The sequence below is a fragment of the Gopherus flavomarginatus genome, chromosome 9 (genome assembly GCF_025201925.1).
Source record: "Gopherus flavomarginatus isolate rGopFla2 chromosome 9, rGopFla2.mat.asm, whole genome shotgun sequence".
Lineage (NCBI taxonomy): Eukaryota > Metazoa > Chordata > Testudines > Testudinidae > Gopherus > Gopherus flavomarginatus.
The window spans coordinates 92,796,430-92,815,053 of record NC_066625.1 but is presented as its reverse complement, the minus strand read 5'-3'; the positions used below and the strand labels follow the sequence as shown (position 1 = coordinate 92,815,053).

At 45.0% G+C, this 18,624-nt stretch overlaps 1 protein-coding gene across 10 annotated transcripts in view; it reads right to left on the bottom strand.

The window, feature by feature from the left end:
* Positions 1–18,624, bottom strand: part of TP53BP1 (tumor protein p53 binding protein 1) — a 79,550-nt gene that overhangs the window by 42,490 nt on the left and 18,436 nt on the right. For all 10 annotated transcript variants that reach the window (XR_007776240.1, XM_050967185.1, XM_050967179.1 and 7 more), the window contains 2 exons: positions 16,592–16,797; positions 14,067–15,369 (listed from right to left, as the gene is read on the bottom strand). Coding sequence is in view for 9 of the 10 variants with exons in the window: in XM_050967185.1 (XP_050823142.1) it covers positions 14,067–15,369; positions 16,592–16,797 (1,509 nt within the window). In the remaining variant the exon portion in view is untranslated. The remainder of the gene's footprint in view (positions 1–14,066; positions 15,370–16,591; positions 16,798–18,624) is intronic.

The window sequence follows — 18,624 nt, the reverse complement described above, 5'->3', positions numbered from 1 at the left end:
GGGTGGGAGCACAGGTGGACACCAGCTGTCTGTGCACCAGTTTCTGGCTCAGGATTGGTTGCTCATGGTTGCTGTCTGAACTTAAAGAGAGCGTGCCACACTTTTAGGGTGACCAGACATCCCGATAAAATTGGGAGCGTCCCGATATTTGGGTGGTTGTCCCGTGTCCCAACCAATTTTTTTCCCCTCCTCCACTGGCAGCACTCAGCTTTTTTTTTTTTTTTGCGCGCTCCACAGGCGGACTCCCTCCAATATGTCCCGATATTTTCTTCATCTCATCTGGTCACCTACACACTCTACTGCAACACACACAGTCTCCGTCACACAGACACACACACACTCTCACACACACACTAACACAGGAGGCCCACAGAAGTGTTTTAGTGTTCAGCAATGTCAGCTGATCATATTACAGAGTACTTTAAAAAGTGATTTACAATGTGTTACTTTTCGGGCACACATAGCAAGCATTACACGTTTCCTAGCATGGTGCAAAAAAACAGTGCCAGGCTTAGGACACTACAACATGATGTTACTGTGGCACAGTGTTAATATGCTCCTTGAAGGCATCCCCCAGCCAAACACCTGTCCACTGGGCTCCCCTTATAGCCTTGTGTTCATAATGCACAGCACAATACTGAACACAGTGCAGGATCCAGGCTTTCTGACAGAGATGGCTGGCTCGCAGATTACCAGGGCAATTGAAAAGCGGCAGGCAACCTAGCAGCATGGCCATGGAATGATGGGATTGAGCAACCTTCATCATGTGATGCTGTACCTGCCCCCATAAGGCATTGCAATCCCTCAAAAGCACCCTGTGGCCAGTTGCACAGTGGGATAGCTACCCATGGTGCACAGCTCTCTGTGTTGATGCAAGAGCTGCTAGTGCGGATGTGTTCCACAGACACAAGATGACACCAAACAGCACACTGATACATTCCCACCAACAACACAAGAAGAACTCCACATGAGGGTCAAAATGACGGTCTGGACCTATACACAGAATGCTTCCGCTGACGTGCACAGGCAGATATTGCTTGCCTCACAACCTAAGTCATGCAGAACACAATGCCATCCACAGCCTCAGAAACAACCCTGACATTATAATCAAAGAAGCTGATAAAGGAGGTGCTGTTGTCATCATGAACAGGTCTGACCACCAAAAGGAGGCTGCCAGACAACTGTCCAATACCAAATTCTACAGGCCACTTTCCTCAGATCCCACTGAGGAATATACTAAGAAACTGCACCATCTACTCAGGGCACTCCCTACACTAACATAGGAACAAATCAACACACCCTTAGAGCCCCGACCGGGGTTATTCTACTACCCAAGATCCACAAACCTGGAAATCCTGGACACCCATCATCTCTGGAATTGGCACTCTCACTGAAGGACTATCCAGATATGTGGACTCTCCACTCAGACCCTACGCAACCAGCATTCCCAGCCATCTCTGTGACACCACTGAGAGAAAACTATAATGCACTGGTGATCTTCCAGAAAACACCATACTAGCCACCATGGATGTGGAGGCTCTCTATACAAAAATCCCACACACAGAAGGAATACAAGCTGCCAGGAACAGTATCCCTGATGATGACACAGCACAACTGGTTGCTGAGCTCTGTGCCTTTATCCTCACGCACAATTATTTCAAATTTGGTGACAATATATACCTCCAAACCAGTGGCACAGCTACGGGCACTCGCATGGCCCCACAATATGCCAACATTTTTATGGCTGACCTGGAACAATGCTTCCTCAGCTCTCGTCCACTTACACCACTTCTCTACCTATGCTACACTGATGACATCATCATCTGGACCCATGGGAAGGAGATTCTGGAAGAATTCCACCACGATTTCAACAGCTTCCACCCCACCATCAACCTCAGCCTGGACCAAGCCACACGGGGAGGTCCACTTCCTAGACACCACGGTACAAATAAGTGACAGTCACATTAACACCACTCTATACCGAAAACCCACCGACCACTATGCCTACCTTCATGCCTCCAGCTTCCATCCCGGCAACACCACACAATCCATTGTCTATAGCCAAGCACTGAGGTACAACTACATTTGCTCCAACCCCTCAGACATAGACCACCACCTCTAAGATCTTCACCAAGCAATCTCAAAACTGTGATACCCGCACGAGGAAATAAGGAAACAAATCAACAGAGCCAGACGTATACCCAGAAGCCTCCTGCTGCAAGACAAGCCCAAGAAAGAAACCAACAGAACTCCACTGGCCATCACCTACAGTCCTCAGCTTAAACCTCTCCAACGCATCAGTGATCTACAACCCATCCTGGACAATGATCCCTCCCTTTCACAGACCTTGGGAGGCAGGCCAGTCCTCACCCACAGACAACCTGCGAACCTTAAGCATATTCTCACCAGCAACCACACACGGCACCATAGTAACTAACTAAGGAACCAAACCATGCAACAAACTGCGATGCCAACTCTGCCCACATATCTACGCCAGCAACACCATCACAGGATCTAACTAGACCAGCTACATCATCACTGGTTCACCTGCACGTCCACCAATTTTATATACACCATCATGTGCCAGCATTGCCCCTCTGCTATGTACATCGGCCAAACTGGACAGTCCTTACGTAAAAGGATAAATGGACACAAGTCAGATATTAGGAATGGCAATATACAAAAACCTGTAGGAGAACACTTCAACCTCCCTGGACACACAATAGCAGATTTAAAGGTAGCCATCCTACAGCAAAAAAACGTCAGGCCCAGACTTCAGAGAAACTGCTGAGCTTCAGTTCCTTTGCAAATTTGACATCAGCAGGTCAGGATTAAACAAAGACTGTGAATGGCTAGCCAACTACAAAAGCAGTTTCCCCTCCCTTGGTGTTCACACCTCAACAGCTAGAAGAGGGCCTCATCCTCCCTGATTGAACTAACCTCGTTTAGCTCTAGACTGATTCTTGCCGGCATATTTATACCTGCCTCTGGAAATTTCCAATACATGCGTCTGATGAAGTGGGTATTCACCCACGAAAGCTTATGCTCCAATACATTTGTTAGTCTATAAGATGCCACAGGACTCTTCGTTGCTTTTTACAGATTCAGACTAACATGGCTATCCCTCTGATACTGTTCTGTAATGTTATTCTCCAAGATGTATTGCACCTGTGCAGTCCACTCCACTCAAGGTGTGCACACCCAATGTGTCAGCTGAGATTTTTCCTTTAGCAGTACCCATCAGGGCAGTGCATAGCCCTCTGCTTCCTCCTAGTGCTGCCCAATGGTATAAAGGGTAGAGCTTTCCCCGACCCTGCTTAGCTTCCTCTTACCAGGCAGACTCCCGTATAGAGGGGAAGGAGGGTGGGTCGTGGAATGAACATGCACAGCACATCTCAAAGAACACCAGTTACAGGACAAGTTAGCAACCTTCTTTCTACAACTGATTGCACATGTCCATTCCATTTCAGGGGACTCAAAAGCAGTTCAATCTGGAGGTGGGATTGGAGTCAACCTAAATAATGATTGAAGGATGTCCAAATTTGGCATTGTCTCTAGCCTGCTGAGAGATGGCACAATGAGCTGCAAAAGAATATACTGATGACCAAGTTGCAGCTCTAAAAACGTCCTGTATAGGTATTTGAGCTAGAAATGCTACAGAAGATGCTTGTGATCTCATTGAGGGCAGTCTCACTCTGGTTAGTGTAGTTACACTGGTAATGTTGTAGCACAAACATATGCAGGAGGAATCTAACATGAGATTTGTTGAGATGAGACTGGATCTTATCCGTGACTGACTATCACCAAGTGTTGTGAAGATGACCTAAATGATTTAGTCCTGTCCAAGTGAAAAGCTAACACTCTCCTGACATCCTAAGTGTTTAGTCTCTCCTCATCCTTATGAGTCTGAGGCTTAGGAAAGGAAGTTGGTAATTTTGCTACTGATTGATGGAGAAGTGAGAAACCAGTCTGACAGTAAACCATTGATAACTACTCTTAGTATGGTCTTCCAACCAGCTGTGAACCCACCTTACGGTAATTTCATCTAAACCATATTTCCCTAGTTTGCTCATAAGAACATCATATGGGACTGCATCAAAAGCCTTACTAAAATCCAGATATATTATGTCTACTGCTCCCCTCATCCACTTCTATCCCCTTAAACTGATTAAAAGATGGCTAACTGGTAGGTCTCAAAATGTAATAGCAAACTGGGAATCATCAAACAGGTGTGTTTCTAGTGAGGTTACATAAGGATCAGTTCTTGGTCCTATGCTATTTAACGTTTTATCATACAACACAAGAACCAGAGTCATCCAATGAAATTAATAGGCAGCCAGTTTTAAAACAAACTAAGGAAGTACTTCTTCACACAATGCAGAGTCAACCTGTGGAACTAATTGCCAGGAAACATTGTGAAGGCCAAAAATATAAGTGGGTTCAAAAAAGAATTAGATAAATTAATGGGAGAATAGAAGTCCATCAATTGCTATTAACCAAGATGGTTAAGAATGCAATCACATCCTCTGAGATTCTCTAAACAGCTGACTGCCACAAGCTGGGACTGGAGACAGGGATAGATTACTTGATAAATCTGCCCTGTTCTGTTCACTCCCTCTGAAGCATCTGGCACTGGCCAATGTCAGAAGACAGGATACTTGGCTAGATGACCATTTGTATGTTCGTATCAACGACCTGGAAGAAACCATAGAAAGACTGATAAAGTTTGCAGACAGAGAAATTGGGGGAATGGTAAATAAGGAAGGAGGACAGATCACTGATGCAGAGGGATCACTCAGTAAACTGGATGCAAGCAAACAATATGTGTTTTAACACCGCTAAATGTAAAAGTACACCTTTAGGAACAAAGAATGCAGGCCATACTTACAGGATGGGGGACGCTATCCTGGGAAACAGCGACTGAAAAAGATTTGGGGTCATGCTAGGTAATCAGCTGTACACTGAACGCCCCGCACAATGGTGTGGCCAAAAGGAATAATGAGATCAGGGATGCATGAACAGGGGACTCTTGAGTAGGAGTAGAGAGGTTATTTTACCTCTGTATTTGGCACTGATGTGACCAGTGCTGGAATATTATGCCCAGTTCTGGTGTCCAATATTCAAGAGGATGTAGATAAACAGAGGGTTCAGAGCTGAGCCACAAGAATGATTAAAGGATTAGAAACATGCCTTATAGTGACTGAACTCCTTGAGGCTATTTAGCTTAAAGAGAAAATTAAGGGATGACTTTGATTACAGTCTATATTTGGGAACAGGTATTTAGTGATGAGCTCTTCAATCTAGCAGAGAAAGGCATAACATGAATCAGTGCTGGAAACTGAAGCTAGACAAATTCAGATTGGAAATAACATGTACATTTTTAACAGCGAAGGTAATTAACTATTCAACAGTTTACCAAGGGCCATGGGGGATTCTCCATCACTGACAATTTTCACAATCAAGACTGGATGTTCTTCTAAAAGATCTGTTCTAGGAATTATTTTGGGGAAGTTCTGTCGCCTGTGTTATCCAGGTAGCCAGACTAGAGGATAACAGTCCCTTCTAGCCTTGGAATCTATGAATTTGCATATACCACCCCAATCGAATATCCACAGACATAACACTTTGCCATGTTTCTCTTCCATCTCACTAAATAACATGCTTATGATCTTCATCATACTTTCAAACTCCAAAAGTCTCTTCTCATTCACTGGATCATTCCATCCTATTATATGGTCATGTTTTTCAAACTTTTCACGAAGTTTGGTATTGAAGACACACACACATGTAATGTTCAGTGATTTCATTTCATCCAAACTTCCCTCGAACACTTGAACTTACAGCTTCTGTTCAGGCACAAAGAAGTCTGCCACTTCAAGGATGCCTACCTACACTGCAATTAAAAAATAGTGGCTAGCACATATCAGCTGACTTGGGCTAGCAGAGCTTGGGCTAAGGGGATGTTTAACTGTGACGTAGATGTTTGGGCTCGGATTGCAGTTCAAACTCTGAGACCCTACCGCTTTGTAGGATCTTAGAGCCTGGGCTGCAGCCCGAGCCCACAACGCAATTAAACAGCCCCTTAGCCAGAGTCCTGCTAGCCTCAGTCAGTTGGCACTGGTCAAGCACGTTTTTAATTGCAGTGTAGGCATACCTTTCCTTGACCTTAACAACCAGGTCACATATTCCCAGTAGTTAGTATGTTCCACGTCACAATAAATAAGGAAAAGGGGAGAGAACCAAAAAGAATATAAAGAAGTTGGAAAAGCTCTTAGGAAGAAGTTAAAGATGCCATAAAAGGCAACCAGAAAAAAAGAGGAAGGAAGATGTACATAATTAATTTTGAGAACAGCAACAAAATTGATTGAGGGGCTAAACAGACTGACCAGGAAAGATTCAAAGAAATTAGTGTATCTTGGTCAATTGAAGATCGATGGAGGAAGAGAGAAAGAAGTCTTTGGAAAACAAAGAGGGAGTGGCACGATTTAGAGTAGTAAGCAGTTATGGGCTGAAGTTAAGCAAGGGAAATTTAAGCTGAATGTCTCAAAAGACGAGGTGGGTGAGAGGTAATATCTTTCATTGGACCAACTTATAACCTCACCTGCATTGTCTCTCTAATATCCTGGGACCACCATGGCTACAACACAGGAAAATTTGACTATTACTTTATGTCTATTTTTTTAGAGCAGACCTAAAAAAACTAATCACCTAAACAAACAATGTAGAACAAGCTTTAGGGGACAATCCTGCAGGCGCCACTCATCCCCAGGGGATGGAATTTATCTAGTCCAATATTTTTATGTTTCATTGGTCCAGGTCCCAGACTGCCCTATCTGAATCTGCCAGATGATTCACAAACATATATCTTCCCGCTGAGCAGTTAATTTAGCTCAACAGAATTATGCAGCATTGTAAGATCTGCCATGATCACAGCAATATACATATTGCTATAATGGATGAACCTACAAAGCACATAGTGGCTCATAAATCCAGAAAATCATTGTGAAAGTTTAGATATGGTTAACTTGGCATAACACAATCTTTGCAGAGCTGCATGAAGACAACATCCACAGTCACCTATTGACAGTGTTTCCAGTTCCTCACTTTCATGATCACCAACTTCAGAGCGAGAGGCATCCCTCTACTGCAGTAACAGGAAAGGAAAAACAATTTATTTAGTTCACAATGGCAGAACTGTTGTGAATACAGTTTAAAGCTTAATTCCATCTATACATACTGAAGAAATTTATTGCTAGGGTCAGTGGAAAATGGTGCTGTAAGATATTGGAATTTCACCTCTTTGTAGAAGGCACTCTTACTCTCAGTGAAATGGTCAAAATCTTGAAAAAATTGCACAAATATTGGGGCAGGGGGAAAAGGGAGAATCATTAGAGAGTTACTCCATTTCTGAATCAACTACTATCCATTTCTCTCAACTTTTTTGTGTGGCAACCTCTCAGATCCTGCAAAGACAACTCCAGAGCCCCAAAAACCTCATTTCTGATTTAAGGTTGAAATATCTATATTACCACTACTGACTTCTAATGAAACTTCGATTTTATATCTTTTCAAATGAGTGAAATTACTAAGTTTGTTCTTGAATTTTAAATGAAATTTTTTTTTAAAGGCAGATTTCCTGCAGAATTTAGAGGTAGCACCCCCGAGTTCTTGTTTAATTACCTAACAGTGCACTAAGTGAAGTAGTACTAAGTGATATGAATGAGCAGTCAATGGCATCTGAAGAGTTGACGCACACGTATTTAAGGGTATGTCTACACTACACACACTTTATGATGGCATGTAGAGTACATACACTGTATACCCCTTAGTATGTATGTACGTAAATAGCAGTGTAGAAGGTGAGACACTGCTTAGGTGAGTAAGGACATGCCTGAACCCTTGGGTTATGTATCCAACATGGCTCTCTACATGAACAAAGAGTGTCTTCCCCATCTATGTTGCTATTTTCAGCAGCGTAGTGCCCTGCAGCCTCCCCACTGCTGAAGCCTTTCCTCCATTGCCCAGAAAAGCTCTGGCACCGAGGAAAGGCACCACTAGTGGGGAGCCGCTGGAGCATTCCCCCACCACACAGAAAGGGTCTGGCAGTGGGGAAAAGCTCCAGCAATGGGGAAAAGCTCCAACAACTCCCTGCAATAGGGAAAGACTAAGTACGTTTTCCAGACTCGAAGAACTCCTGTGTAAGCTTGAAAAGTTGTCTCTTTCACCAACAGAAGCTGATCCAATAAAAGACACTACCTCACTCACTTTAGGTCTCTAATATCCTGGGACCAACACAGCACAACATTGCATAATTCTTAACTGACCTTATTTTAGCCTCAGATCCTACTCTATTTACGTTAAATGTTCACTATGCTAGTTGTTCAATCAACTGCAAATTCTTTTTGGTGAAAACAAACAAAACAAGCATTTAACACTTTGGCCATTGCTGAATTTTCTGCTACCATCTTTCCCGTCTCATTGAGTAATGCACTTGCTGTGTCCTTAGTCTTCCTCTTGCTTCTAACGTACACTACTACGCCAATATAACGCTGTCCTCGGGAGCCAAAAAAAACTTACCGTGTTATCGGTGAAACTGCGTTATATCAAATTTGCTTTAATCCGCCGCAGTGCATAGCCCCAACCTCCCAGAGCGCTGCTTTACCGCATTATATCCGAATTCATGTTATATCAGGTCACGTTATATCGGGGTAGAGGTGTATTTGTAAAATGTTTTCTTGTTATCCTTTATGTCCCTAGGGAGTTGAATCTCAATTTTGTGCTTTAGTCTTTCTAATTTTGTCCCTACATACTTGTGGGGCTTTTTTCATATTCACTCTTTATAATCTGACTGAGTTTCCATTTTTGTGTCTTTTTTTTTAAAAAAAAGTTCAGGTTGTTCAAGATCTCCTGGTTAAGCCATGGCAATCTCTTACTATACTTGTTATCCTTCTTATGCATTGGGATAGTTTGATCGTGCCCTCAATAATATCTTTTTTACAAAATGCCAATTCTTTTTTCCCCTTAGACTTGCTTCCCAAGGAAACTTACCTACCAAATCTCTCAGTTTGCTAAAGTCTAATTTGAAGTCCCATTGTCTTTATTTTGCTGGTTTCTTTCCTACTGTTCCTTAGAATCATGAAATGATCGCTTTCACCCAAGCTGACTTGCACCTACAAATTCTCAACAAGTTTGACCCTACATGTCAGAATGAAATCAAGAACAGCCTCATCTCTAGTTGTTTTCTCCATGTTCTGGAATAAAAAGTTGTCTCCAATGTTTTCCAAGAACTTGTTGGATAATCTGTGCTCTGCTATATTATTTTCCCAATAGATATCTGTGTTAGTTGTTTTAAAAACAAACAAAATCCACAACCCTCGTCTATTCTTCTTCCTAGTTAAGTGGTCTACAGTAAACCCTTATGACTTTTTTTTACCCCTTTTATCCTTACCCAGAGACATTCAACAGGTTTGCCTCCCATTTCTATCTTGACTAAGCAGATAGCCAGTGTGAAAAATAGAGACGAGAGTGGGGAGTAATAGGCACCTGTATAAGACAAAACCCCAAATATTTTAACTATCCCTGTAAAATCAGGACATCTGGTCAATATGCCAGTCGTGCGAATTATCCCATAAAGTCTCTTTGATGCCAATTATGTTATAATGTGATTATTCACAAGTATTTCTAGTTCTTCCTGTTTATTATTTATCCTGTTTATTCCAGGGGTCGGCAACCTATGACACACGTGCCAAAGACGGCATGTGAGCCGATTTTTAATGGCATGTGCCATTAAAAATCCTGCCCAGCCTGGCCTGGCCCACTCTTCTCCGCTCTCCGCCGGGGCAGAAGCTTAGTCCTGCCAGCTCCCCTGCCTCTTCCCGCAGTGTGCTGAGTTCCTGCCCCTCCTCCTCCTCCTCCTCTCCCTCCCTCCCTCCCTGCAGGCTGATCAGCCCATGGCCCTTGCGAGGGAGGGGGTAGGAGAAGAGCAGAGTCAGCATGCTCGCTGCTCTGGGCAGGGGCAGGGGCAGCAGGGCATATCCCCACCAGCCCCCTGCCGTGAGCACCCCACCAGGGGCAGCTCTAGGAATTTTGCCGCCCCAAGCACAGCAGGCAGGCTGCCTTCTGCGGCACGCCTGTGGGAGGTCCGCCGAAGCCGCGGCACCACCGGACCCTCCGCAGGCGCGCCTCCGCAGAGGCCTCGCGGCGCCAGCAGAGCACCCCCGCAGCTTGCCGCCCCAAGTACGCGCTTGGTGTGCTGGGGCCTGGAGCCGTCCCTGCACCCCACGACCCCAGCCCATGCCCCCAGCCCTCTGCCCTGAGCCCTGCACACACACACCCAGCCCCCTGCCCTGAGCCCTGTACCCCGCCCCACACACACACACACACACACACAGCCCTCTGCTTGACTCCTTCACCACCAGGCCCGAGCCCTGACTCTGGAACCCCCACACTCCATACCCTGAAACCTGCACCCCCCTCACATGCCCCCAGCCCTCTGCCCTGACTTTTGCACCCCCCCACACATCCTCGGCCCCCCCCCACACCCCATGCACCCCCCCATCCTGATTTTCACCCCCTCACATCCCCACCCCCACCCTGTGCATCAAACAGGAGCTCCTGCACCCCTCCCCCGCACACTTCCACCTGCATCCCTCACACCAAATGGGAGCTGCCCAGGTAAGCACTCCACACCCAAACCTCCTGCCCCAACCCTGAGCCCGCTTCCTCATTCTAGCTCCTGGCCAGACCCTACACCCCAACCATCAGCCTGCTCCTTCACCCCCAGCCCTGTGCTCAGTGCACTCCCACCCTCAGCTCAGTGCAGAGAGAGGGGAAGAGAGAGAGTCAGAACCAGGGAGAAGGTAGGTACCCACTGTATGTAGGCAGGGATGGGACCCAAGACCAGCAACAGGCTGAGCAGCTCTGGCAGCCGGGATCCCGGCTGGCAGGAGCTGGATGATGGAACCCCTGAGCAGCAGTGGGCTGAGCCGCTCAGCTCACTGCTGGTCTGGGGCCCCGGTCGCCGGCCCCACACAGCCTGCTGCTGGTCTGGGGTTCTGGCTGCCAGCCCCTTGCCAGCCGGGGTCCCAGTCACAGGCCCGGCACAGCCCGCTGCCGACCTAGGTGAATGGAACCCCAGACCAGCAGCAGGCTGAGCGGGCCGTTGGCAAAAGATCAACATTTTAATTAAATTTTAAATTAAGCTTCCTAAACATTTTGAAAACCTTGTTTATTTTACAATAAAACAATAGTTTAGTTATATAATATAGAGACTTATAGAGAGACCTTCTAAAAAAACATTACAATGTATTACCGGCACGTGAAACCTTAAATTAAAGTGAATAAATGAAGACTTGGCACACCACTTCTGAAAGGTTGCCGTCCCCTGGTTTATTCAATGAATAGACATCTAAGACGTTCATCAGATTTCCCTTCCATATTCCCTCATCTTGCCTCTGTTCCTGCTATGATTGCCTACATTCTCCTGGGATTGTGACTCTTCTCCCAGGTATCTGTGTTCTGGACTTACTTGTGGGCTTTTGTGTCCTGCCTCCATCAAACCTATTATAAAGCCTGCCTCACTTGGTTAGCCAGTCTATATCCAAAGATACTCTTGCACTTCCTTGATAGGTAGACACTGTTTCTGCTCAGCAGTTCTTCTCAGAACAGAATCCTGTAGTTGAGGAAGCTGCAGCCCTCCTGGTAACACCATCCACATATTCACCTACAGGACATGTCTGTCCCTGCCCAGACCCCTACCCTTGATCAGAAGAATTGATGAGATCTTCACCTGAACCCCCAATCCTTCTCCCTCACTCCCAGCACCCTGTAGTCACTTCTGATCTGCTCAGGGTCATACTTCGCAGTATCATTAGTGCCCACATGGATAAATCTTAGAACCACAGGGCTAGAAGGGACCACAAGAATCATCTAGTCTAATCCCCAGCCAAGATCCAGGATTTGTTGTGTCTAAACCACCCAAGACAGATGGCTATTCAGCCTCTTTTTGAAAACCTCCAACAAATGAGCTTCCACAACTTCTCTAGGCAGTTTGTTCTGTTCTCCTACTGGCCTTACAGTTAGGAAGTTTTTCTTGAGATTTAATCTAAAACTGCTATCAACAGTTTGAACCCATTGCCTTTTGTCCTGCCTGTGGGAAGAGAAAAAACAGTTTCTCCATTGTATTTATGGCAGCCTTTCAAGTATTTGAAGACTGCTATCATGTCCTGTCCTTAATCTCCTCTTTTCCAAATTAAACATACCCAGGTCCTTTAGCCTTTGCCCATATGGCCTGCATTCCATCCCTTTGGCCATCTTTCTCTATCGTCTCTGGATCTTTTCCAGTTTCTCTACATTGATGACCATGACTGGACACAGTACTCCAGCTGAGGCCTAACCAGCATTAAGTAGAGCTGTATAATTTCCTGTGACTTGCAAGCTAGGTCTATGTTAATGCAACCCAAAATTGCATTTGCTTTTTTTTTTTTGCAACAGCATTGTATTGTTGACTCATGTCAAGGTTGTGATCCACCATAAACTCCTAGATCCTTCTTAGCAGTGCTGCTGTCAAATCAGTTGTCCCCCATTCTGTATTTGTGCATTTGTTATTTCTACCACTAGGCACCTGCCACACTGCATGCTCTGGCCAGCCTGGCTTTCTATGATGGGGAAATAAAGGCCACAGCCTCTGCAAATCCACACCAAGACTTGGGTAGAAGCATCCATGGTCAGGTTTTCTGTCTGAACACAGTTGCAGATGGAGGATCCAGGAGCAGTGTTGGTATTGGCGATACAGCCTTTCCAAACCATAGTGATTCTATTTTCTCTCGCCTTCAAGCCCCCTCAGTGCCTAGTCTTGGTGGGAGCCTCATCCACTTCAAAGTTACTCCTTTCTTCCCAACAAGAAAAGAAACAACATGAAAATGCAAAGAGACAATTATGAAAGCAATGAAGAGAGGTCTGGAGATATGATCGCTTTCTATAAATACATCAGAGGGATAAATACCAGGGAGGGAGAGAGAGTTATTTAAGTTAGGCATCAAGGTGGGCACAAGAACAAATGGCTATAAATTGACCATCAACAAGTTTAAGCTCAAAATCAGATGAAGGTTTCTGAAATTCTGAGACAGGGTTTTTACCCCCACTGCTACCCTTGAAAGGCTAACTGGCTTCAAGACTGAACTTGACAAGTTTATGGAGGGGATGGTATGATGGGATTGCCTATGATGGCATGTGGCCCATCAGCGACTGCCAGAAGCAAAAATCCCCAAAGGCTGGAGATGGGACACTGGATGGGGAGGGCTCAGTTATTACAGAGAATTCTTTCCCAGGTATCTGCTGGGTGGGTCTTGCCCACAAGCTCAAGGTCTAACTGATTGCCATATTTGGGGTCGGTAAGGAATTTTCCCTGTCAGATTGGCTAAAACGCTGGAGTTTTTCACCTTCTCTGCAGCATGGGTCACTTGCAGGTTTAAACTAGTGTAAATGGTAAATTCTTTGTAACTTGAAGTCTTTAAATCATCATTTGAGGACTTCAGTAACTCAGCCAGAGGTTAGCGGTTTATTTCAGGCGTGGGTGAGGTTCTCTTGTACTTTGCAGGTCAAAGGTCAGACTAGGTGATCATGATGGTCCCTTTTGACCTTAAAGTCTAGGAGACTCCCATAGGAATCCCCTCCCTTCCGTGCTTAATTTTTTCACTAGGAACAAAAGCACTAAGTCTTAAAAATCCTTGAGCATTTGCCAGTGTTAGTGTTCTGTGGCAGCAGAATCCCAGAATAATGGAGTGGTTAGGAAAGAAGGAAATGGGAACCTGCAGAAGTTACCATCCTCAACACTAAGGTATCAGCAGAACCAAGAAGGGGAAAAGAGAAAAAAATGCATGTTATGCAAATAATATTAAGTCCTGGAGCAGCTCTGCACTTAGATACCACTGCAACACAATATGCCCCTTAAATAGCATAGGATCAGACCTACTGAGGAGGCTTTGAGAATTACACAAACATGTTCTTCTGCATTACAAAGACACATTAGGGAGAAACAGCAGAACTACTTCATTAAATACACTTACCAGTGGAAGGACAGGGGGATTGCTCAGCTGCCCTTTCCTCTTCCTGCTCCAGATTACTTGTCTTAAATGGTTTTTCAGGCATATCCACTTCCTTCTCCAAGGTCATCAGATGTGGCTGCTGGCTCTCCTGCGGTGTTGCTGGCACTTCATCCCCTCTCTCTAAAGGAGCTGGAGGTGGCTGCCGATCCTTCTGAACTTGCTTCAATTCCAGGTAACCTTCAGCTTGACTCTTGTTCCCTTGACTGCCTGGACACATTTTGGCACATGATGCTAATCCTGGGGCAACATCCACCTTTACCTGGGGCCATGAGTCATCCTGCTGTTGCAATGACTCTCCCACAGAAGGCTGAGGGGGAACTTCACTGAGCTTTGCCACATCTTCAGGGGCAGCCTTCAGGGACAGATCCTTCATGCTTTTAACTTCAGCGACCACATTAGAATCTTTAGGTGTTTCTTTTTTCCTGGTCTCTAGATCCATCTGTACCAACCCGTGTCTCAGGTCACATAGTTTTTCTGAATTTTTGCCAAAAGCCTCACTGGATTCCACTTCCATCACTTCCTGGCCTTCATGTTCCTTTGTTTCCCTTAGAAGAATCAGACCCTGAGATAGAGTTAGAGGGTCAGAGGATCCCTTTTCATCTAGCTGCTTCTCTTCTGCCTGCCTTTCTCCTCCCTGTTCCTCACATAGAGTCTCAGGGACTGCTTCAAACTCAGATGCCTCTCCTGATAACTTTTCCTTGATCTCAGTCAATGCTTCTTGACCCAGAGTGTGTGATGAAATCTCAGACTGAACAGACAGAGTTGCAGCTGTCTGGCTTCCAGAATCACATGAGTGATCAATGCAAGCCATCTGTGCTACAGACCCTTCTGCTGCTACACCTTCAGCAACAGGACAAATGGTAGGTTCTCCTGTAGCCCACACAGCCTCCCTTTTTGGCTTTTCACAGTTCTCACTGAGCAGGGCTTGGCTGTCCTCACTCAGCCTCAGTTGCATGCTGTAACTTTCTGTGGAACAGGGTTTCAACTCCGAAGCTTGCAGTGTAGAATCCATCTCAACCTGTATGTTTTCACTGCCTTGGTTGGTTTTCAGAGAGCTTGTGTTGCCTTCTGTCCTTGTGGGCTGACTGCATTCACTTGCAGAGAGTACTAGCTTACAGGACAATTCAGGATCTCCTGTGGAGATCTTTGGCAGAGCGTCTGTGGTTTCAGAGACATCTGCTGGCAAACATGAACCCAATAAAGCTCCACCCTTCTCTTCTCCACTAGGCTTCTCCTCCAGACTTTGAGTTGAAATAAAAATATCCTAAAAAGGATAAAAAGAGAAGAAAAATTAAGAACTCTATAGTTCACATTCTTCTAGCCAGCCTACAGGCTTGGCATCTGATCCATCCATCAGGCACCCAGACAGCACACAAGCAGCCCTATCTCCTAGTAAGGGACGTGGGTTCAGGGACACAGAAAATTCATCCAGAAACTCAAGTTTTAAGGGGACTATTTTCCACTTATCTGAGCAATAACTGCCCTCCTGCTGTGAAGGGAAGTGATCATCATTCATCATCATCATCTCAAAAGAGATGTGTGTAGTCAGAGGTGCAATCATTGATACCTCTTTGATCTCACATGACAACTCTACCCAGCATAAACACAGGGAAGGAAAGAAGGTGCTATGTTGCCAGCTGGGCGCTAGGAAGCTATGCAACTTGCTCTATTAGGTTTTCCTACCGCATCAACCAGCCACAATATCAGAGCACCAAAGTCACCTTTTCCTCAGGAAGAGAAGTTATTAACTGGTGTGTCCCAGTTAAATTCTCCCAATAGAACCTTAACCCCTCCCCACCCCCACCCCTCACCATCACTTGCTCTTAGGTGGATGAAAATAAGTCGTAAAAGTCATAAAAAAGCCCCAGATGAGTCCACAATTCAAAAAGGGTAGCTCACTTCCTGTAGCAAAAGGTGCAAGAGAAAGAGCAAAATGACATTAGATAGGAAATTCTTAAAGGAAAACTGCAATGATTAGTTATAGCCCTTAAAAGACTATGTTTTAGATGCAGTACTACAAAATATCAGTGCTTCACTCTCTTCATAATAAAGAGTGGTGCTGGGGTCTCTCACAGTCCCCATTTTACCGACATATCCCAGCAGAAGACTAGCCCGAGGATGTAGTTTGAGATGTAGGATATGCAAATCAGAATCAGAAAGAGACTTCCAAAGACACTGTAAAGAGAATGTCATGTGTTTCCTAGGACAGACTAAAAGATGGACACCAAGAATAAAACAGATAGTCTCAAATCACATGGCAGTTTTCTTCTAAGAATACAGTGGTACATGGTGGGTGTAACAGAATACCATAGAATGACTAGTGGGGATGAGGAAGATCTCTACAGCCAACTAAGCAGGAGAACCCCACACATCAGGGTACAGAGAATGAGCCAGAAACCAATCCCCTACAATCAAGCACGTACCAAAACTTAACGGAACATGGTACAGGAAGAAACTGAGGGAGGAAATTCCACTTCAATACCCACATGGGAAAACTCTGGCTGTGATGGTATAGGGAAGGATCCAGGAACAAAGGCTGGGGCATTCTGAGATACAGGAGTTGAAACCTGTGGTAGCACATGAGGTCCTGGTGGGACAGGTGGATTGCCAACCTCTACTGGCTCATCTCCTCTCTGCTTCTCCTGTAGAAGGTCTCCTCCTTCTGCTGGAGCAGATATATTCATTTGCTCATCTGATTTGAAAGAAGGAAATTAAAACGTTAATTATAGCTGCAAGCAACACCTTAAAATTAAGATTGCCTAACATATCCCATTAAAAGATCCTGTTTTTAGTTGCTGATAGCGTTGCCAAACTAACAGTTTGGGTTGACATTTTTCACATGAGGTATCTGCCTCAAGCTGAATTATTTTGGGAAGAATCAACAAAAATGGTTCAGCCATTTCCTAGGACCAGGCTAGGACACAATATGTTTTGCCCATATTAAAGAAGTTCATGCAACCATTTTGTTAGAGCAGCAAAGAGTCCTGTATCACCTTATAGACTAACAGACGTATTGGAGCATGAGCTTTCGTGGGTGAATACCCACTTCGTCGGATGCATGTAGTGGAAATTTCCAGAGACAGGTGTATATATGCAAGCAAAAATCAAGCTGGCAATAATGAGGTTAGTTCAGTGAGGCCCTGTTCTAGCAGTTGAGGTGTGAACACCAAGGGAGGAGAAACTGCTTTTGTAGTTGGCTAACCATAATAGTTATCACCAGCCTGATTCCTGCTTGCATTATATATATATATATACATACACACACACACCCCTGCCTCGGGAAATTTCCACTACATGCCTCCGACGAAGTGGGTATTCACCCACGAAAGCTCATGCTCCAATATGTCTGTTAGTCTATAAGATGCCACAGGACTCTTTGCTGCTTTTACAGATCCAGACTAACATGGCTACCCCTCTGATACATTTTGTTAGAGAAATTCTAGCACATCTGTTTCGAATAAGGGACTTGAAATTTGCCAGAAGGTTTGCTCTGGTTTCAGGGATGTGCCTTTTTACATCCCTGTGAAAATAAACCTAAATGTATCCATGTTATAACCCCGGGGGGGGAAGGGGGCAGAGGAAGGGGGTTATCTGTTTCCACATGCTCAGTAAAGGTTTGTAGAGTCTGGCAGCATTATTCTCCTACACTGAGCATGCTCCATCCCCACCCTGCTCCTAAATGTCAATTGAACCATGCATGCACCATACCACAGAGCAACTGAGCACACTCCATTTCAGGGCTGTGCAGGATATTTCCTACAATTGCTCCTCCCAGTGACTGGGGTCTGCTGCGGCATTGGGCACCAAAACAGGGCATGGGGGAAAGTGTCTTCAGTGTTCTCTCAGATTTCAAGACAAAAGGCTGTTATGACCATCTACTCTGACCTCTGGCATAAAACAGGCCAGATAATTGCACCCAGTGATTCCTGCATCCAGCCCATAACTTCTGGTTGGGCTGCAGCAGATCTTTTAGAAAAAAGAGAGATATCCAATCTTGATCTAAAGACTCCAAGTGCAAGAGAACTCACCACAGCCCTGGGGAAATTCTTCCAAGGGTTAATTACAGTACAAATTTAAAAAACAACACATTCTGAATTTATCTAGCTTCAGTTTCCAGCCACAGGATTTTAAGATCTACTGTAGGTCTTTTATGCTCCCCATCATCATAACATCCAAGCACCTAAAAGTTTTAATGTCATTATTCTCCCACACAGTGGTTGTGCAGTAAGGAAGTGTTATCCCCATGTTACATATGGAGAACTGAGGTAGAGAGAGCTTAAGGGTAAAATTTTCAAAGATCTCTAAGTGTCATTTTCAAAAGGACTTAGAAGTTTAAATCTTACTGAGTCAACTAGCTTTAGGCTCCTGCATGCCTATAACATTTTCAAAAGTGACAGGCATTTGAAAGTGACAGCTATCCCTCCCAAAGGAGGAGGGATAGCTCAGTGGTTTGAGCATTAGCCTGCTAAACCCAGGGCTGAGAGTTCAATCCTTGAGGGGGCCACTTAGGGATCTGGGG